This window comes from Festucalex cinctus, chromosome 4 (genome assembly GCF_051991245.1).
Source record: "Festucalex cinctus isolate MCC-2025b chromosome 4, RoL_Fcin_1.0, whole genome shotgun sequence".
Classification (NCBI taxonomy): Eukaryota; Metazoa; Chordata; class Actinopteri; order Syngnathiformes; family Syngnathidae; genus Festucalex; species Festucalex cinctus.
This window is the reverse complement of record NC_135414.1, coordinates 5,621,844-5,644,170: the sequence shown is the minus strand read 5'-3', so window position 1 is coordinate 5,644,170 and position 22,327 is coordinate 5,621,844. Positions and strand designations below refer to the sequence as shown.

General features: G+C 39.2%; 1 protein-coding gene across 3 annotated transcripts in view; it reads left to right on the top strand.

The window, feature by feature from the left end:
* sbf2 (SET binding factor 2) overlaps positions 1-22,327 on the top strand; it is a 120,439-nt gene that overhangs the window by 90,340 nt on the left and 7,772 nt on the right. For 2 of the 3 annotated variants that reach the window (XM_077518419.1, XM_077518418.1), the window contains exons 19-34: positions 459-724; positions 1,696-1,868; positions 2,111-2,184; positions 6,211-6,406; positions 6,576-6,703; positions 7,028-7,203; positions 7,393-7,526; positions 7,627-7,828; positions 8,174-8,370; positions 8,447-8,587; positions 9,421-9,504; positions 10,562-10,636; positions 12,749-12,927; positions 14,014-14,190; positions 14,389-14,490; positions 21,405-21,590. In XM_077518419.1, coding sequence (XP_077374545.1) covers positions 459-724; positions 1,696-1,868; positions 2,111-2,184; positions 6,211-6,406; positions 6,576-6,703; positions 7,028-7,203; positions 7,393-7,526; positions 7,627-7,828; positions 8,174-8,370; positions 8,447-8,587; positions 9,421-9,504; positions 10,562-10,636; positions 12,749-12,927; positions 14,014-14,190; positions 14,389-14,490; positions 21,405-21,590 — 2,490 coding nt within the window. The remainder of the gene's footprint in view (positions 1-458; positions 725-1,695; positions 1,869-2,110; positions 2,185-6,210; positions 6,407-6,575; positions 6,704-7,027; positions 7,204-7,392; positions 7,527-7,626; positions 7,829-8,173; positions 8,371-8,446; positions 8,588-9,420; positions 9,505-10,561; positions 10,637-12,748; positions 12,928-14,013; positions 14,191-14,388; positions 14,491-21,404; positions 21,591-22,327) is intronic. The other variant, XM_077518421.1, reaches the window with a different exon arrangement.

The window sequence follows — 22,327 nt, the reverse complement described above, 5'->3', positions numbered from 1 at the left end:
TGTTAGAGATCATTTATAATACTTTTCTCATAAATTTTTTGTGTTCTCATCATTTCATTTAACACTGTTTTTCAACTACCGTACATTAATTGGTTTCCAGGAAAAGTAGTAAATGTATACTCGTGAAGTCTTAAAGGCTTTTTATTTGGTTTGGGGTTGGCTTGAGCACAAACCTTATGTGGACAGCTGGCTGGTGATGTTTTCGTACAAATTAGAGAGTGATGTTGAGATAAGTGCAGATTGACCTACAAATTGTTAAATTCCAATCTTGGAGAACTCTTAAATGATAGAATAGGACTTAATATAAGTACTTTTATAATTGTTATCTGCTGACCAGCTCTATGTTGTCTGCAAGACATCTTTTTAAAAAACATGTTATAATCTGAGCTTTTTGTGAATTTATAGTAGTCTGCTCAAACATTTCCTCTCCTACTGTTCTCTCTTCCATCTTCTTCTAGGATGTGGGCACAGCGCCTGCAAAAGACGAGGAGCAGACAGCTATGGACTTGGCTGCCGAGCAACTGCGCTCGTGGCCAAGCCTGAGCAAAGAGAAGCAGCAGGAACTGGTGAAGAATGAGGAGAGTACCATTTTCAGCCAGGCCATCCATTATGCCAGCCTCATGGTGTACCTGCTAGTTCCTTTGGACACCAGCAAGAACAAACTGCTTCGCAACACGCCCGTAGCCGACTGGGAGAGTGGCAGCAACAGCATCGTCACCAACAGGTCAGCAGGCAGTGTCAATGTATTATTTTGTTTTTAGCGGTGAGCTTAAAAAGGCATATTGAACAGATTTCTGTATTTCCATTTTACTGTTGTGGATACTGCTTTTTGTTGTGCGTATTGTTCTCAAGTCCCTCTGCTGCTCAGCCGCTCTCTCTACCCTCCATTGATGGACATTCTGATCACTGACTTTTCCATTGAAGTCACCCAATCACGATTGATGGCCGTTCGGTCGGAATATCATTAATTGATAAAGCGATGATAAGTTATGTGGGTGGATGTGGTGGATGTCAATCACATGTTCCTTCCCATTTTGCTCAATGGAATGGAATATGGTTCCTATTTGTTCCACATCCAGCCTGAGAAGCATTCAAAATGCTGATGCGACACAAAATAGTGAGGCTTTCAACCCTTTGGGTGTCATTAATGGGCCCACTTTGTACTCAACTCAAACCAAACAAAAAGCAGTGATTGATTTCTCGTGCTGCGCACTGTCAAATCAATCTTTGCTTCAAAGTGGCTAGTTTGTTGACAAAATCTAATGAACATAGTGTTCTCATTTTGTTTGTGGCTTATACGTATTTTTGACACCTATCTATTTTATTCTCAGAATTGGCTCAAAATGTAGCAATTTATTCTTTTTTCTTTGCATGGAATTATGTTATTTTTATGAGAACAGCTGCAAAATTGTTTGTGTAGTCATTTTCTTTCATTGTTTTTTATTTTCATTGTAGCCCCAGATGTTTGTTTTTTATAGAAGACATTTGGATCCTGCCACACACTAGTGAGGATACCAAAAGGCTGTTTCCTTCATGTGAAACATTCTCTATGGCTAATAAATTGACCCTAGCATCAACACTTTGCCAGCTCGCTCATCACTTCTGTCAACACGCAGCTGTCACATCTCCACATGGACACAAATGCTTGACCCTTTACATGTTCTTGCTTTTCATCATACCATTTATCATTTATAGCATCGCCGGCAGTGTCGCTGAGAGCTTCGACACAGAAAGCGGCTTTGAGGATTCGGAGAACAGCGACGTGGCCAACTCGGTGGTCAGATTTGTGGCTCGCTTCATCGACAAGGTGTGCACTGAGAGCGGAGTAACCCAGGAACACATCAAGAACCTCCACAGCATGATCCCTGGTACGTCACGGACAGTCTTCATTCACGCATCTGCTGTCCTAATTCCCTGAGTAACTCCCGCTGGTGTTTATTCTCAGCAACACTGGCCTCTAGGCTGATTAGCTCGTGACATGTTAAATGGCCTTAAAACCTTTAAATACACACCCTGGTTGTGTGGAGGTGTGCAAGCACATGTGTTTCTTTGTACGGGCTCTGTGCGTGTGTGGACACCAGGTAACCTTACCTCATCTTGTGACCCACAGGCATCGTCGCCATGCAGATGGAGGCTTTAGAGGCAGTTCACAGGGAGAGCAGGAGGTTACCGCCCATTCAGAAGGTATGTGATGCTTACATTGCAAAATGTTTGGAGCATATATAAATAAGTTAAAATTGTGGATAAGCACCGAAATGTGCATCTGAATCACTCCTCATAAGACTGTCCACAACAAATTTAACTACTATCTATATATGCACACATTCAAGGCAAAATTAGGCAAAAAATATATATATACAATTAAGTAATTTCAATTACTTTTTTTTTTTTTTTTTTTTACCTTAGGTAACCTTAGGGGTTTGTTTTTTGTCATTCATACTTTGAGCAATTTAGTTTCCAATTATCTTAAAGATGAAGTCAACCTATTTTTATTTTTATTTTATTTTTTTTACGGAAATATGTTCGATGCAGCCCCACTTGTCTAAATATGGTATTCTGGTTAATACTGCAATAGTGGAATAAGAGTTAAGCCTGGTTCACACGGCAAGATTTTAAAATTGTCGGCCGATTTCCAATCTTTGACAGATACCACACGTGAAGAGAAAAAATCACGGGAGTTCCAGTTTTGAACGTACCGTGTGTTGTGTGCGGCCACACTGCACAATCAACACACTCCACACGAGCCGAGTTCATTCAAGAATGTGAAGGGAAGTCTCGCAAAACCTCTCGAGATTAAACGTGGCTTCCGAGTCGTCAACATGAGTCGATCCTGGTTTTCAGCTGAAAAAGCGGCATAAAAAGAAAAGGTGTTGTTTAAAAAGAGTGTAAATGGGCACTGGCGAGCCATCGCTTTCCCTCGGCTCGGTGCTGGTGGTGCGGGTGGGCGGAGACCACGTTTATTTTTGGAGAATGTGCGTGCGTGTATTAAAAAGAAAGAAAGAAAGAAAGAATTTAAAAAAATAAAAAGAGTGTAATAGCGCGAGCACGGACTTTCTGCTGCGTCATGACTGTTTTGATTTTGGATTCCCCACCGTCTTCCTCGCTGGCTCGCTTTCTGATTGGCTGCACGTCACTGTCACTCTGCTGCGCGGAGCGAAATCGGGCCAAAAAATCCAACAGGTTGGATATGCCCGATTTCAAGTCGGGGGTCCTTCCGAGCGCCGATATCGGGAGGCGCCGTGTGTGGTGACAAGACACACGGCAGGATTATCTGTGAAGATTATCGCTTGCGTCTCGGCGCGTCATTACGATTGTCGGGAGGGGAAATTCGGGGCTAAAATCGGGGCAATTCTCCTGCCGTGTGAACTCGGCTTTAAGCAGCAAATTCCAGCAGGGGCAACCATTTTGCCACTTGCTGTCGACTGAAGATGATCAATTTTGCTCAGGTCTCGGGTAACAACCAATCACAGCGAAGCTTCAGAAAATAGGTGAATTGTGATTCGTCGTTACCTGAGCAACTGTGATGTCATCTTCAGTCGACAGCAAGTGGCAAAATGGCTGCCCTCTGAGATGGATAAAACGGCTGTTTTTTCTTCATAACTCATATTCCACAAATGAAAAATTAATCAGAATGTCATGTTTAGACTAGTGGGGTCGCATAAAACATATTGTCAAGAATTGTTTAAGGGTGACTTCCACTTTAACATGCCTGTTTTTGGAAGTGTGAGTATCCACAAAGCACACGCGCTTCATTTCATTGGATGGAACATTCAAACTTCCTGAAACCTTTATTTTGTTGTGTGAGTCAGATGAAAATAGATCAGACAATCATGACATATTGTTTCCAATTAAAAAATATTTGTATGACATTCCTATGAATTACCGCCATACTGTACACACACGTGTTAACCACTTTTCCATTGTGCTGCACTAACCTGTCAGTGTTGTAATTTTTAATTTCCAACAAACACACAACATGATCTTTAGTATAAATCGGTATAATGTGACACTGTTCATTTTAGCAAACTAATAAGCAATGTTTTTCTATGGGGATTTTCTTTGGTTCCATATTGGTATAAAACTTTACAACCACTTTTGCTAAACTACAGAAACCACAACAAGAGAGAGTATTTATTTCGAAACTAAAACTTAATAAATCTTGACCTTTTTTTTATAGACTGTGGCATTCAACTCCCACCCACAGTTTTTATTCTCTTTCCTGCTCACATGCAGCAAGTGGAAGACTTCCAATGTTTTCAAGTGCACTTTTAAATATTTTGCTTGGTATTTTGAACCCTGCTGTGCTTTTATTGTGTCTGCCAGCACTTGGTAATCCTTGTTACACACACTCGTATACACAGAAAAACAGCATCCCAGTACTCCCTTGAGACCAACCTGGAATCTGTGGTGAGCTGTCTGCTGAACCTTGTAGCTCATTCCAAGCTGGATTTCTAGCTGCAAGACGCATGCCAAATACTAAAAAGTGTCTAAACAACAGTGGCACCGGCCTCATGACGAGTCAGAGTAGTATTGTAATAGCCACACTGATTCCTGGAAGGAAAAAAACAGGGAATGCATTAAAGATGCAATTTAATACCTCTTTTAAACTGCTGACCTGGGTCAAAGAAGGTTATTGAACCAATGTTCATCTCTTCTTTTGCAAGTTACTCAGCATCAGGCAAACCTGACATTCTGTAAGGGTCCTCATTAACTCACTGAGAGGGATTGACATTGCCTGACATGGTTAATTACAATTATTAAAATCCTATTAGACACCAATAGACGTGTTCATCATAATGTCACACACGCTTCCGGGTGGCAGTAGTTCAGATGGCACCACTAGAACTCTCCTATGTCATTTAAGCAAGGCAAAGTGATCCAGAAAACAGGGTATATGATTTATTTCAGCCGCCTTTTCTCCTGCCATACTTTGAATGTGTTAAGTGTCAGCTGAAAATAAGTTTTGTCCAAACACAGCTTCCACTGGATTGTTTTTGAATGTTTTATTTTTAAGTAAATTGAAGAAACCACCGGCGGCACGGTGGTCGAGTGGTTAGCACGTCCGCCTCCCAGTTCTGAGGACTCCGGTTCGAGTCCAGGCTCCGGCCTTCCTGGGTGGAGTTTGCATGTTCTCCCCGTGACCGCGTGGGTCTTCTCCGGGTACTCCGGTCTCCTCCCACATTCCAAAGACATGCATGGCAGGTTAATTGGGCGCTCCAAATTGTCCCTAGGTGTGCTTGTGAGTGTGGATGGTTGTTCGTCTCTGTGTGCCCTGCGATTGGCTGGCAACCAGTCCAGGGTGTCCCCCGCCTACTGCCCAGAGCCAGCTGAGATAGGCGCCAGCAACCACCGCGACCCTTGTGAGGAATAAGCGGTCAAGAAAATGGATGGATGGATGGATGGATGGAAGGAACCACCCTAAACAAGATTATCAGTGGTGGCCACTCATTTTCTGCCATCCGGAAGTACCCTATTATTGTGCGCCTATTATTTCCAAACATCATGAAAAGTTCTGTAGTAGATGCAGTTTGAAGTTGAAACACGGCCATTGGTCAAATGGAGGTCAAATGGACAACAGCGTTATGAGACTGGTTCCACGGCTGCTGTGATTCCAGTGCGAGCTGCATTTTGTGTCAGTGTGACATGCCTGCATGCTGTTATTATTTACCTACCAGGTGCTTCACTTTCTATTGATTTCAATGTTGGTGGATTTTGAGTGATTTTGAATCCCCTTTGGTTGCTAAGGTGTTGAATACGTTCCAGCCCAATATTGATTAGCCTCTTTAATTGGAAGGCAAAATAGGGGAAATTTTTGCACCTGGCATGCTGAAGAAAAAAAATTATTTTGTCAGTTCTCAATCAGATTAATGAGCCTTAGCATGCAAGATGGCCCGTATTTATGAGTGACATTTTTTATTTTTTTTCATTTCATTGAATCAAGTTTCTCATAATGATGAATTTTACCCCAATGTGATATTTACCAATAGTGTGATTTTTTTTTTTTGATTTTTTTTTTAAGTTGTATGTAGGCCTGTTTTTGATAGTGGCATGTTAGTGACGCTTGAATGTCGATCAAAGTGGCGTGATTTGCCATTGTAGTTTAACGTGTTTAAATCTTGTGATACTGATTTGCTTCTAGACTAAAAACACATGACATGTTTTGTGTTGTTTCTGTTACTGGTTTCAATTTTCAACATGTCTTCCCATCAGCCTAAAATTCTACGTCCAGCACTGCTTCCCGGGGAGGAGTTTGTCACTGAGGGGTTGAGGGTGCTTCTGGATCCTGATGGCAGGGAAGAAGCTACTGGGGGCCTGCTGGGGGGCCCACACATCCTACCGGCAGAGGGAGCACTCTTCCTTACCACATACCGAATCATCTTCAAAGGCATTCCCCATGACCCCCTGGGTATGTTCATTCTGTGCTAATGAAGGTTTAGAAGATAACTATAAGAAACGATAAGAAATACCCTGATGTGGTCATGTGCTACCAAGCAGTTCAAGTAGATAGGCCATTGTACTGTGTCCCTGCTGCACTGGTCATACACATCTACATGGATCATTGTCCACATGTGTAGTGGGGGAGCAGGCAGTGATCAGAGCTTTCCCAGTGTCCACCTTGACTAAGGAGAAGAAGATCAGCATCCAGAACCAGCTACAGCAAAATATGCAGGAGGGCCTCCAGCTCCGCTCTGCGTCCTTTCAGGTGATTCGACGGCAGGGTTCTCCATACAGTGGTGCCTTGAGATATGAGTGACCCGACTTAAGAGTTTTTGCAAGATACATTTTTTTCGTTTTGAAGGAGCTGCTGTTTGGTGAAAGTGAATTGAATTCAACTCACTTTACAATAAGTAGCCCACAGGCTCCAGTACTCCCTGTGACCCTTGCGAGGAGCAAGCGTTTCAGAAGATGGATGGATGGATGGATGGATGGATGGATCGATGGATGTAACTTTAGGCACCAATGTATTCAGAGCACTGTATGTCTAGATTTGTTTGTTTTTTTATTGTTTTTTTTGTTGTTTTTTCAGCTGATAAAGGTGGCTTTCGACGAAGAGGTGAATTCGGAGACAGTGGAGATGTTCAGGAAGCACATACAGCGGATCCGCTACCCACAATCCATCTTCAGCTCCTTTGCATTTGCTGCAGGGCAAACTCAACCTCAGCTTATCCTTCCAAAGCAAAAAGAGAGGAACACTGGCTTTAGGTTTGTGGTTGACTTTTTTTGATTAGGAGTATTTTCAATTATTTTACAAAACTAAATTTTGATTTCTAGAGGTAATCAGATCTGAAAGTCTGTTATTGTTTTTAACTCAGCTGTAAGTGGTGGACAATCTTCATATGGGTGGAGAAAAAAATGTAAGTTGAGTTGCTCTCTGCTTTGTCGACGTTTCAGAACATTATCCAAAACTATTGTCAAGGGAGCCAAAAGAGCCAGCAAGATTACAATGGGCCGTGGCAACCAGTCCTCACTGAAGAGGAATGACAGAGGCAGCAGAATGATCTGGCACGAAGACGATGACATTTCCAGTGAGAGAGGAAATAATGCATCCATCAAGTTCTTGTTATTCAATCCAAATTTGTATTTGTAGGTTAAAAATCAAACTTCACCTCTGCATGTGTGCTACAGTATCAGATGATGGGGAGCCACCGCCTTGCAGCACTTTGAGAGCGTCCGAGAAGTCCACGATGGAGCAGCTGGTGGAGCAGTCCTGTTTCCGTGACTACCAGCGGATGGGCCTTGGCACCATCGCGGCTAGCTCATCTCGCTCCAAGTCAGGCGACCGGTTTAGAATCACGGCTGTCAATAGGCTTTATTCACTTTGTCGCAGGTATGCCACATCTCTTTAAAGGGAGAATCCTTTGACACAAATTACACATGTGACACAAGTTGGACTTAGTAGTTGATGTGTCAACTTTGCAACTCCTCAATAATGGTTAGAGCTTGAAGTCGATGACATTAAGCCCTCCTCCACTGCAGGTTCTGGGTTTGCTTGTTTTTGGAGATGCAAGGCGAACAGTTATGCGAGCAGCTACTTAACATAAAAAATGTTGACTTAACGCATTAGTTGATACAACTCTCACCACCTTAGCTACAATAAATGTAGTCATTCAACCCGTAGTGACGCATAAATTTTCTATATTATTTGTCTGATATTATTTTGTCTCTGCCTCAGTTACCCGGGCCTACTGGTGGTTCCCCAGGCCATACAAGACAGCAGTTTGCACAAAGTGGCACGAGGCTACAGACACAACCGACTGCCTGTTGTATGTTGGAAACATCCTCACACGAAAGCTGTGCTGCTGCGCTCAGGAGGCTTTCACGGCAAAAGTGTGGTCGGATTGTTCAAGTCACAGAACCCCTCTTCAACAGGTGAGTCTATAGATCATAAAAATTGACTTTTTTTTTTTTTTTTTTTGTCTAAATGACATGCTGTGTTCTAATCTAGCGCCTGCGTCATCCTCTGAGTCATCCAGTAGCCTTGAACAAGAGAAGTACCTGCACGCCATCCTGGACTCCATACCCATTTATTTCAAGGCGAACGGCCACAGCACCGTCTCTAACCGCTCCATCATAGGGCTCTCACCAGGTATGTGGATGATTATGTTCACATTCTGGTTTGTTTTAATGCCCAGTATTTTTGTCTCTTGCTGAGACCATGTTGAGATAAGAAGCTGTGTTTATTTATTTATTTTCTTAACTTCATCAAAGATTCCCAGCGATATGAAGTTAGTAGCTTGAAAATTAATCATTGTGATGGGACAAGTCAAACTGGTGCTTCCACCTGACCTGAATTTATCATGTGACATCTTGCCATGGGGGAAAAAAAAATCAATCATGTTTTTGTTTTCTTGGCTAGGAGAAACTGCAGGCTTGCACTCTTTATTTTGGTGCACTCTTGTTTTGTTCTGCTTTGCCATCAATCTTCACTCTACCGTGTTTTCACCGGCCGTTGCTTGTTTTATACCTGTTTATTGTGTGCGTGTGCGCACGTGCGTGTTCGTGCATGCGTGTCTGTGTGTGTGTTTTGTATGACAATGAGGCACTGTAGCAGATATTTGGAAATATTTGGAAGGAAACTTGTACAATAAAAGGTTATGGAAGAAGCACAGGTCAGCACCCGGCCAATCCATCTCCTCAGACTTTTCTGTATCCTCCTCTCAAACTCTTCGAGATGCTTTTTTGCCCTCACAAACAAGAACACCCCGTGTTGTTTCTCAATATAAAGTATGCTTAATGCAGATTATGAGGCTTTTCTGCCCAAACATATCAGTCTTAAGTTTTTTTTTCTTTTTCACTTGTTGACAAAAGAATTGCACATTTGCCGTTTTGTCTTGTACTTGTGCTTCATGGAAAATAACCATCATGGCTTGTGTTTGTTTTACCCTTCTTGCATCATGTGTGAATTTTGTGTCCCCTCAGGGAGCGAAAGGAGAACATCCAGAATACCAAAGATGGCTCCTGTCCATTTAGACATCCCATTTACAAACAGCTTTACTAGAGGAGGTCAGTGTCACACAGTGTTTTTAATTGAAAGGCAAAGATACAAATTTGTTGTATTTACAGCCAAAACTTGAAATAACATTACGCAGTAATGTACAGTTGCGGAGTGAGCAATAACTTTAAAAAAAAAAAAAAAAAAACTTGACTGATTTCTGTATGACTTGTATTAACCTGTTGTCAGATAAATATTACTGTAAATGTAATCACCTAAGAATGTGAAACACACTGAGTCCATTAGCACTGAATGTTTTGTCATATCTGAGGAGTTAGTCATTACTAAACAGTAGATCAAGGTCAAAGGTGAAAAGACGTTCGGGCTAATTCTTCATTTTTGGACAGACTACACAGGTTTGTCTATCCATGCAGTTATAACTCAAATAGATGCTGACATTGTGTTTGCCCTCAGAGGAAGAATAACAGCATTGCCAAGAAAATGTCAAAACTAATTGGCTTCATTTATCTGGCATTTGCAAACTTATGAAATAGCTAATTATATTGCTTCATTCTCCCAGCACGTTCTTTTTCAAATCCAAATTGACCGCTCCAAAGGTGGCCGTAACCTTGATTGCTGCAGTGGGTGGGACACGTAATCCACCTCCAATTAATAGCCATACTCCCGCATTAGTTCCTTGTAAATTGCCAGAATGACCTTTCCAAAAAATGTATCCACATTCCAGAGCATTTTTCTTGTGTGCCTTTTTCAAACCTGTCATAGCAATGCTGGAATAAATGGAGATTACATTCTATCTTGTTTGCAATGTGTTTGCAAGATTTCTATTCTTTGGGGCATATCAACCAATTTCATGCCACCTCGGTCGGTATTTGTGGAGTGAAACATTACATACACCTTCTCACTGCCAAATATAACCATCGTGCATGCTACCCATATAATTCATTTTCAAAATGTAAGTAAATGGGCCGTGCAATCTTTGACCTTTAACTGTAACTCTTCATTCCGACCATGCATGACCGCGTGCGGTATGTCAAGCTGAAATGTTTTTACGACGCTGACATTATTTTTCATGTTCATCTCGACCTCCTCTACACAACCACCATGCAGTGCTTGAGTACAGAGATAAACTATTCACTCACTCAAACCCAAAACCTACCAATACGGAGAGAATCCAGAGCCAAGGTAGAGTGCAACTGCCTCGCCCCTGCCCCCCTACTTTTCCTCTTTCAGGGCTGCGTCTCACTCTAACACCTCATCTTTCCTCTCACAAACTAACCAGACACCAGGCGTATCGCCATTCTCCAAACTCCCCCTGAGCCACTAATGACTAATCATCACTGAAGTGAAATAAGTGCACGTCTGGGAGCTGCGGTTTTTCACAAACCCAAGTGGCCGCTCTGATCTGGCCTATTCCACCGCAAATATGTTGGCTCAGCAAGGCCCACTGTGGTCAGTTGGAAGCCAAGTGCAGACTGCTGAGGGAAGGAAGCAGTTTATCCTGGCAGACTGTCATGAATCAAATGAAATGAGGCACCTCTGACCGTGCACGTAGTTCAGCGAAGACAGCCCAGATAAAGTCTAAATGTAATTCAAAAGGAATAACTCATTCTAGTCCCAGTGAAGCAACAAGACGATAAGCACCAATTGGTTGTAGGATTGCGCCGTCATTCATGACTTCAAAGTGTCTGGGATCATTTCTATATGTCAGCTTGAGATGTTTCAATTTGCTGGAGTCAAAGGTTGGCTACGTTGTTTTAAGCCCCTAGGTTATAATTACAAAGATATCTATAAGTGACATTGATGTCAAAGCAAGGAAGTGGTTCATTTTAAATATGTGACATAGCTAACCACAGACATAACTAACCACAGAAGCTGAAGTCCTCAGCTGCCACTTGGTAGTTTTTACAATATGCTGTACACTATTTATATATAGATGTGAGTGTTCTAAGATTTTTTTTCTCTCTTTAACTTGAGAGCAAAATTTTTATTTATGAGCATAGTGGCAGTGAACTCAATTTTTTTTTCCAACAAGCACAAGCTTGGTCGATTCTGAACAGTTCTTCAAAAGAAGTTTGAAGCTGAAGTTCTGTTAAACTAAACATAAAACAAATGTGTATTCAGAACAACCACATATGACCAAGCTATGCTAAATGTCATAGACAGGCTAATGAACAGCATTATTGTTGCAGTATTATAACCCTTTAAGCAATGGATATATGAACACAAACAATGGTGTAACACGTACACTTATATTAAAACTATACTCACAGGCACTTATTCTTTATCCTCTGCAAAGAACAGTGTACAGAACTGTGGTTTACTGAGGAGTTTTGACAAGCTCTGTAGATATCCATAGGTCTGTACTTTACTGCCCCCAGGTGGCCAAGGCGTGCACACCGGAAGGAGCAGCACAGAATCCATAAAAGTGAAGCAAAAATTCAGTTGTTTTATTCTTTACAATCTATTTAATTATGTGTCATTACATTACTATTATGTTTTTATCAAGTACACTATTATAGCGTGCTATTTTACTATTTAAAAAAAAACAGAAAAATTAAAAAAAAATGTAATACATTATTAGTAGTAGTAGTAGTAGTAGTAGGATATAGTATTATTTGTATTATTATTATATTAATTAAATGAAATTGTGTGTCCAACCTTTAGACTGTAACTGTAACTCTTGATCCTAGTTTATTTTAGTTCCTTCTTAACCTTGATTTTTAATCACTATTGGACAATTCCATACTTAGAACTTTGAAGAGTTTGGTGTGTGAGAATAGTCGAACCCTGACTTCAAGTCCATCAAATAACTTTGGGATGAACTAGAACAAAGTGTTGTGTATCTGTTAGTATTGAAACATGTTAAAAAGGCCAACTTTATGGGAGAAAACAGAAGCAAAACTTCAAATAGTTGGAAAGTATTATGGTACTATGAAACGTCCTTCCTCCCAGTAGTTTGTGATGTTTGGAAGATCTTGCATGCTCGTTTTTCCACAGAAACTGCTTGTAGATTTGTTGACATGCCAAAAAACAATCTATCACCTCCTGCTTCTAATATCTCACTGCCTGATTCAAGGTACAAATTGTTTTGCTAGTGGACTTAAAGAATGAAGGTGTTTACATAATCCCCTGTGCTGCTGTGCATGTAAACTCCGTCTGCATGTGTTGTTCATCACTCAGTCTTAGTTTGTTTGACAGCATGTGTACATCAGAGGCATTGGAACGGTCCCGTGTGTGTGTGAATGAACACGTGTATGTGTGTTGTGATTTTTGTTTGTGTCTTTGTGTTTGCAGGCATGTGGGCCAGCCTGCGTTCCAGCAGCAGGCTCAGCCAGCACCAATCCACAGTGGACGTGGGCGCCAGACTAGCAGGGAAGGATTTGGCGCCCCCTGCAGGGAGTAACAGTCTACAGACTCAGCTACTCAAACAGCAAGCTGCTTTCTATGTGTTTGGTGAAAAGTCTCATTTGAGGGTAAGGAGGAACGAAAGTTACACCAAGAAGCTCAACATTCTGTCACAAAATAGAAAATTTGTTGGCCATTTGAGTAGAACGTGTTGTTTGTTCATATCTTTGACAGCAACAGATAGTGCCAAGCAGGACAGTGAACTAGCAGAAAGACAATTAACATGTATCCAACTGTTGCCATTACAGAGTCCAGAAAATAACCCTGCCACAGTTTGGCTTTAGCCCATAATGCTAGCTAGCTCGCTAGCTAGCGCCGTAGCAGGTAAACGAACATCATGGGAGATAACTAGCTAGCACCTGGGGCTAAAGCCACCTCTATTCATACAAGATTACAGTGTCCCCCAGATGAGGGGACTGACACCTGCTGCAAATAACAACAATAACCCAGGCACAAGAAATATAGATGCCACAAGATGTACTGCTATTCTATTAGACAGGGCTATGTCTTGTTTAAATAAAGTGCCTCCCTTCACCTTACAAAGTTTCTTGGCTACAAGATGGCACCAAAACAATACTTGTACACGGCAGGTAAAAGGACTAGGCCCCGCCATGCATGTAGCTGGTTTCTGAATCTATTGAAAATTCAGAGTAAACACTGAATTGAAGCAAGAATAATTTAAAAAAAAAAAAAAAAAAAAAAAACAGTGAAGCATGAGGAGGTAGAAATATTTTGAGCAAATGCGGTCACTTTTTGATCCCTTCATTTTCATGGTGCCCAAACTGTCCTTTGAAAAATTGAAGGAGGCAAGGGCCACTTTGAAATGTTTTACTTTAATTCATCAATCACACCAAAATCAGTAAAAAATACTGTTTGTATATTAGCGGTTTTTGAAAAACTGCTACCTGAACGGCTTTCTATAAGGTAAATAGTTTAGGATTGTGCAAGATTTTGGGGTGGTCGAGACCCTGTAACCCACCAGAAAATCTCTATCGAACACTACTGTGAGTTTTTTTGTTTTTTTCTAATATAAAATGTATTCCTAGAGGTTCAATGAAAGTGGTTACAAAAAAACTGTTTACAATCAGATTTGCTCCTATGAAAGGTCACAACACATTACATGAACAACCCGCGCTGTGTGTTACTTTGTGCAGGGCCTCAGAGTGGACACTTCTCTGAACTGTGAACTGGTGCCAGTGGACTTTGCAGACATGCGGCAAATCAAAAGCTCCTTTAAGAAGCTGCTGAGGGCGTGCGCTCCCAGTGCCAACTCCTCCGACTCTGAAGACACCTTCCTCAAAGCCTTGGAAGACTCGGAATGGATCCTGCAGGTGGCACTTTTTTTTCAGGGTGCTTTTTGTGTGGTTAGTCAAGCATTTATCATGTCGGTCGTCTGCCTGACCCTCTGTAGAATTTGTTTCTTTATGGACGTTATTCTTCATGGTCAAAAACTAGACAAGAAGTACCAAGGCAACATTTATAAGGGATTTACTACTGAGATAATTTGTTCATATGCCCATTTGTCACAGCTTCACAAGATCCTGCAGCTGGCTCTCACTCTGGTGGAGCTCCTGGACAGCGGCTCATCTGTGCTGCTCAGTCTGGAGGACGGCTGGGACATTACCACACAAGTGAGAATATTGCACAAGAAGTGCCTTTTTTCCCCTCATTCAAAAAAAAACAGAAAAGAAGATAGAAATGTATAAGAAGTCTTGAGAAAGTGACAGAGTTTCTCTCAAACCTCATGAAATTGGAAAATTGGCACGTTGAGAAACCAAAACATACATTTTGTCTTTCCCTGGACGCATTAAAATATAAATAGAAAAAAAAAATGCCATTTACACATACGTAAATTTAGAATCTTTAGTTAACCCAACTTGCATGATTTTGGAATGTGCCAGTAAGCCGAAATACCTGGAATGAACTCACACTTGCACGAGGAGAGCTTGCGAACGCTACACAAAAAAGATCCAGCTAAGAGTTGGAACTTGATTTTTGGCTGTGGCTGTAGACGTGTTAACCACATGACACTGTGCTGACTCCAGTCGTCACTGTGCAAAAAAAAAAGTCATTTTAAAAATGTATCCCTCAATGATCCTGTAGTGTATATGGACGTAATAAGTAAAGATTTTGGAAGGTGAGTATTTCATTTCTATGTCAGAGGTTGAATCGAGACATCTGGACGCTTTTTGTTTGTTGAATTTGTTTCGTTTTCCGAAAATGAAAAAGACTTCAGCAATTATACTATAAGGCTAACGATATAAAAAGATATAATTCCTCATTCTCCATCACACGCTCTCTGAATTTGAAAGAGTCTGCATTAATGCACTTTATGATGCTGGGTGACCTCTTCTTGTTTTTCATGACGTGTGTTAAAATGATTTGGGTTAATAAGCGCAACGTGAAACCTAGCTGACTGTGTCAAAAGCGATTGAGCTCATCGTTGTTGGTTTTGCTTTTCATGCAATGCTTTGCTTACTCTTGAGTATCTCATTCCCAAACACAGTTCAAAAAGTGCCTCAAAATCCCTGAGTGTTTCAAAATATTGCAAAGTATAGAGGGTCTGACTCCACTTTCGAACCATCCTTGTATGAATCATAAATGTGTTTTCTCTGCTATCTTCCAATCGATTGTGTCACTGTTGAAATGATCGTGCAAAGATGGATTATGAGAAGGTTTGAGGTTCTTAAAGCCTGATGTCACTGATTTGTGCTGAATTCAATCAGAAAGCGTTCTGATTGTGATTCCAAGGCATGTAAACACTTGTCAGGGGTCATTGCAGTGTCCATATTTCGTCATGCTCATTGCTCATGTTTTCCATGTTTGTGTTGCAAGTGCGTGGCCATCAACGTGTTTACGAGGTGTCTAAAGCCTTGGCTGCTGTTTGAGGGTGCTTTATGCCTGGGGCATTTTCTGTCTACGGCCCACGGGCTTCATCTCGCATCGGTCCTGGTCATGCTTGTGCAGGCAAATGGCATCCATATGCGCTGGCTGCTCTCCACAGGCCATAGACACCCAGCAGACAGGAAACACAACTCTCTTTTTTTTGTCATTTTTTTTTTCTTAAGTCCTCATTTTTGTGTCTGTGGTCTTCCTGTAATGTAAGTGCCTGTTATATGTGCCAGGGAGCCAGCGGCTTTCTCCATCACTCAGTGTGCAGTAAAGTCTGCAGGCAACCCCCCCCCCCACCACCCCTCTCATTCCATCGATGTCAGGGCTCATTAGAAGCGTTGGAGGTGACACAGGCAGGAAGGCACGCCAAATTTATTGCATGTGTGGGCAAATGGAGTGAGCCTGAATCTTATATAAGTGTTATTGATAACAGATGATCAGTTTAACATTGAGATCAGCTTCAAAGGAGCGTGCATGTATGCCATGTATGACAAATTGACAAATATGCTGAGTGCTGCTTTGTGGATTGGAGCAGGTCACCTAAAATGTTTAAACTATTTGATTATACGGAACATAAGACATCTGATCCAGAAAATGGCATTGACCCAGATAAATTTTTATGTAGTAACAACTATGACCTTGCCTGCGAGTACCACACTAATGAGCAATTCAATGTAAATGTAAGTAAGGATTTTCGTGCATTCTCAATCATACATTTTAATAGTAGAAGTCTATATAAAAACTTTACAGAAATTAAAAAATGCTTGAGTAAAATAAATAAATTCCAAATTATAGCCATATCAGAGACATGGCTTGATAATGAGAAAATAAGCGATGTAGAAATGGAAGGATATGAATTGTTTACAATGAATAGGGAAAACAGAAGGGGAGGAGGAGTTGCAATATATGTTGATAAGGTTTTCAAATGTAGTAAAATTGAACATCTAACTACTACTGTGGATAATGTAATGGAATGTGTAACAATTGAAGTTCACATAAAAAATATATCAAACGTAATTATAAGTTGTATATATAGGACACCAGGATCATGTCTTGATACATTTAACGATAAGTTAACAGATATCCTTAGTTATAGAAATGATAAAAAATTGCGAATATTGTGTGGTGATTTTAACATTGATTTATTAAATCCTAATGGACATCAGAAAACAACTGATTTTATAAATATGATGTATAGTAATAGTTTATTTCCTGTTATTATAAAACCTAGTAGAATAACAATCGATACAGCTACACTAATTGATAATATATTCACAAATAAAATTGACCTTAAAATAGAAAGTGGACTCCTTATTAATGATATAAGTGATCACCTCCCGATTTTTGCAATTTTTTATGATTATTTTGATAAAAAAATGAAGCCGATTACTTACACATTTGAAACTAGAGCAAGAACAACACGCTCCATGGCTGCCTTTAAGTTGGATTTAGAGAAACACAACTGGTCTGAGGTTTATTCAAATAACGATCCTGATATTGCATATAGTGAATTTCAGTCAACCATTATTTCTTTATATAATAAACATTGTCCATCAATTAAGATTACAAGAAAGTATAAAGGTCCAAATAAGACATGGATGACGAAGGGGATACAGAAGGCATGTAAAAAGAAAAATAATTTATATAAAAGATTTATTAAATTGAGAACTGTGGAAGCTGAAACAAAGTATAAGATCTATAAAAATAAATTAGCAAATATTATTCGAATAAGAAAGAAAGATTATTACTATGAATTATTAGAACAGAATAAAAGCAATACACAAGAAATATGGAAAACACTAAATCATGTAATTAAAAAAAGTTCTAAAAAAACAAATTTTCCACAATATTTTATAAAAGATAACGATATGGTAATTGATGAAATTTCTGACATAGCTAATAATTTTAATGAATATTTAGTTAACGTGGGCAGCAACTTGGCAAACAAAATCCCAGAGCCAAGAAACAAACATGAAATAGATAAGAACATTGTAAATAATTCATCCACTATGTTCCTTAATGGTGTTAATGATATTGAAGTATTAAATGTTGTGAAAACATTAAAAAATAAAAAGTCTACTGACTGTCTTAACATTGATATGACATTAGTAAAAAGTATTATAGAATATATTGTACAACCTTTTACATATATTTGTAATTTATCATTTAAAACTGGTATATTTCCATCAAAAATGAAGATAGCCAAAGTCATTCCTGTTCATAAAAGTGAAGAAAGACACACGTTTAATAACTACAGACCAATATCATTGTTGCCACAGTTCTCAAAAATTCTAGAAAAATTATTTTCATATAGATTGGATAAATTTATTGAGAAACATAAGCTCTTAAGTGAAACCCAATATGGGTTTAGAGAAAAACGGACCACCTCAATGGCAGTCATGGAGCTTGTAGAAGCAATATCTACCGAAATAGATAATAAAAAATTTACTGTTGGGATTTTTATGGATTTAAAAAAAGCTTTTGATACTATAGATCATTCTATATTAATGAATAGATTAAAGAAATATGGAATAAGAGGTTTAGCTTATAAGTGGATGAAAAGTTATTTGGAAAATAGATATCAGTATGTGCAGTTTAATAATGTACAATCAGAACACATGAAGATCACTCATGGAGTTCCCCAAGGGTCTGTGCTCGGCCCTAAATTATTTATACTGTATATAAATGATATTTGCTGTGTCTCAAAAACATTGAAAAGTGTCTTATTTGCTGATGATACAACTTTCTATTGTTCAGGAGAAAACCTGAAGCAGCTTCTGACTACTGTGGAGTATGAATTGAATATATTAAAAAAATGGTTTGATGTAAATAAATTATCATTGAATTTAAATAAAACCAAGTTCATAGTTTTTGGCACTAGACAAATCACTCAAGTCAAAATTATGGTGAATTCAATTGAAATAGAAAGGGTGAATGAAAATAAATTCCTTGGAGTTATTATCGATGATAAATTATGTTGGAAGCCAAACATAGAAACTGTTAAAAGGAAAATGTCAAAAATCATAGGGATACTCTATAAAAGTAAGGATGTTTTAAACATGAAATCATTATATATATTATATAGTTCATTATTATTACCATATTTGACCTATTGTGTGGAATTATGGGGAATGGCATATAAAACAAATACTAACACCGTTTTCAAATTGCAAAAGAAAGCTATAAGAATTATTAATGGATCAAAGTATACAGAGCCAACACATGCACTATTTATTAAATTAAATGCAATGAAATTTTATGACTTGGTGGATTTTAAAATAGCACAAATAATGTATAAAGTTTATAACAATTTACTCCGCCACAGTACTCAGAAGTTATTTGAAATTAGACACAGTCCTTATGATATAAGGGGTACATCCATCCATCCATTTTCTTGACCGCTTATTCCTCACAAGGGTCGCGGGGGCTGCTGGCGCCTATCTCAGCTGGCTCTGGGCAGTAGGCGGGGGACATCCTGGAGTGGTTGCCAACCAATCGCAGGACATAAGGGGTACAAGTGTGTACAAAAAACCCAAAACAAGAACAAATATTAAGCAAAGGTGTGTATCTGTAAAAGGTGTTGATCTGTGGAATCATCTGGAAATTGCTCTGAAAAATTGTGACTCAATGCTGGAGTTTAAAAAAATGTTTAAAAGTAAAGTTCAAAAAAATTATCTATGTCAGACCAGTATATGAAAAATGTACATGTGAGTATGTGTAAGTGATCTGGATAGGTATTATGGTATATGTTTAGTAAATTTATGTATATATGTTTTTGGTAAATGTGAATATGTTAAGTGCACTTGTGTGTGTATATATATATATATATATATATATATATATATATAACTTGGTTATATATATCATTTATTATTTTATTATTATTTTTAATAATTAGTAAATTAAAATTGTATTAATAATGAAATAAGTTTAAATATATTTAGTAAAAGGGGTAGGACTAGATAAGTTTTTAACTTCTTCCTACTCCCTTTTGAACATGTAAGTTATGATTAATTGAATGATTATGTTATTGGGATTTTCTTCTATTTTGATTGTTGTTGTTTTTTGTTTTATCTCTGCTGTTCATCTGTTTATATGTTCAAAAAATAATAAAAGGAAAGGAAAGGAAACTGCATATGTGCAATAATATGCAATAGTTTTCTTTTTTTTTTCTTTCCATAAATGAGGATTAGTAATTTCAGTCTGTGACGTTCCCTCCCTCTGTATAGAACAAAACTGGTGACAAGAAATCCCATTACAAAAGTGACAATTTCATACTGTCAGTCATCATCACAAATCTAATTAAAAATTAAATCATTAAAAACACTTGATTTTAACATTTAACATTTAACAATCCACTATTCAAACGCGGCATGATCCAATTGTAGCGTGGTCAGCTTCCAACTTGAAGGTTGTGGGTTTGATGCTCAACCCAACTTGTGACCATTCAAAGTGTCCTTGAGCAAGACACAAATTTGCTCCCAATGGCTCTGACAGTGCCCTGCATGGCAGCAGCCTCCCATCGGTGTAGGAATCTGTGTGTAAATGGGTGTATTGGAGGCTTAGGTAATTTTAATTAATTAATGAAACATTGATTTAATTATTGGTTTATTTAATTCCATATTTAATTAATAAATGACACATTTAATTATTTCATGACACATTTATTTAATTATTGGCTTATTTAATTCCACATTTAACTCATTTGCTCCCAAAAAACGTATAAATACGTTCTATTTTAAATATTTCCGCGACCCCAAAGATATATTTATACGTTTTTTATGTTTTGTTTTGTTTTGTTTTTTTAATGCTAGAGCATACAGAAGGCTTTGATGCAGCCTCTGAACTGAAGAGAATGCTTGAAGCAATGGTAGTTATTACAAAAATGGCCAACAAGTGGCAGCAGAGTATAAGAGATCAACCATGTTGCTAAAAGCTCTCTTCCTCACTTTTTTAAACAGGTTTGTCAATAATGATGAAACTTAGATGAAAGCTATATTCTAATGCTAATTGCTGCAAAACGGAAACAGATTGAATTATACTTTTTTTTTTTTTTCCTGTTGAAAGAGGAGAGTAATCTTTCTTTTGGTAGGTTCCATGTTTTTATGGCAATAGAACACAATATTCTGCAAAACCAGTCCAAATCCAGTAAACAGCCAGGAGCGAAGGGGGTTGCTTCAGTGAAAATGGCTGGTAGTGAATGAGTTCATTAATAAATGACATTTAATTTTCTCATGACACATTTATTTAATTATTTAATGGTGTATTCATTTATTTAGTTTTGGCACTTTTGGTCCTGCATATTGTAATGCCACTGAAATCATAGGAAGATAGTAGAACAAGGTTAAAATTGCTTGTTTATATCTTGTGGACATTTAAACCATGTTTAAAAACAGTATCATTTAAACTTGCACAGCAATGTCATGTCAAAATCACATGCGTCCAATAAAAAAGAAAAAAGGTATAAAATAAATGAATGTGGGACATTTTTAGTCACTTATAATATGGCGTCAGAATGTTCTTGTTCTGCAACGTTTTAATGAAGGTAGACTAATTCTGATGGGGATACCAAAGGCACTGTGCAATGTTCGTGCAAATTCACATTTTGATTGTCATCTCATAGCCGTTCAACTTTTTGGTGTCATTTGTACAGGTGGTGTCTTTAGCGCAGCTGCTGAGCGACCCTTTCTACCGCACTCTGGAGGGTTTTCAGGTGCTGCTGGAGAAAGAGTGGCTCTCCTTCGGCCACAAGTTTAACCAACGAAGCAACCTGAGCCCCAGCAGCCAGGGCAGCGGCTTTATGCCCATCTTTCTGCAATTCCTGGACTGTGTGCACCAGGTGAGCGTTTAACACACCAACAGAGGTGCTTCCACCCCCTTTTTAAAATGACCCCCCGTCATTCATAACTTTTACATGAGCTCATCACATTCCCGGGAACAGAACAAGCACAAAGCCATACATTTCACTTGAGTTTTACACTTCCTATTCCCAAGGATGAATGCGTGACGTCAAGTGCGTATTGCACCAGCGAGGCTGTGGCCCAGATGGTGCGTGAACCCAGTGATCGGCACACAAGCGTCTGTGCTCGCGTGTTTCGGCATCTCTTCGTATTTGGAGCAACACGTGAAAAAGTACCGTTTGGGGGATTGAGAGGAAGGCTCGTGTGTGTGCGTGTGGGGCTTTTTGAGGGGGCTTTAAGAATGAAGTGCAAACACATGAGGTTCACACTAAAATGATTACTTTAGACAATATTGTGTATTAATGTGCGCAGCACACCCACTTACATCAACACATAGTTTCGGCATTTGTCTACTGCAGGGGGAGGAGGCCCAAGGGGGTCTCTGGAGCGTTCTAAACAACGGGATTTCAGATAAGAGCTGAAAATAGAAGTGCCTAGCTCATGTCCAAAACAGCTGTTGTTTTCGCCAGCAGACCCAGGTGGCCTCAAATAATCAATGGCCACTTCATACTACTGGGTGGGAAGAACGGCGCTGGACTAGCTTTGGATCGTGCACTGATGACATAGTTTTCCCCCCAAAAGAGCACCAGCAGTTCTTTCCTCTTCAAAATTGGTC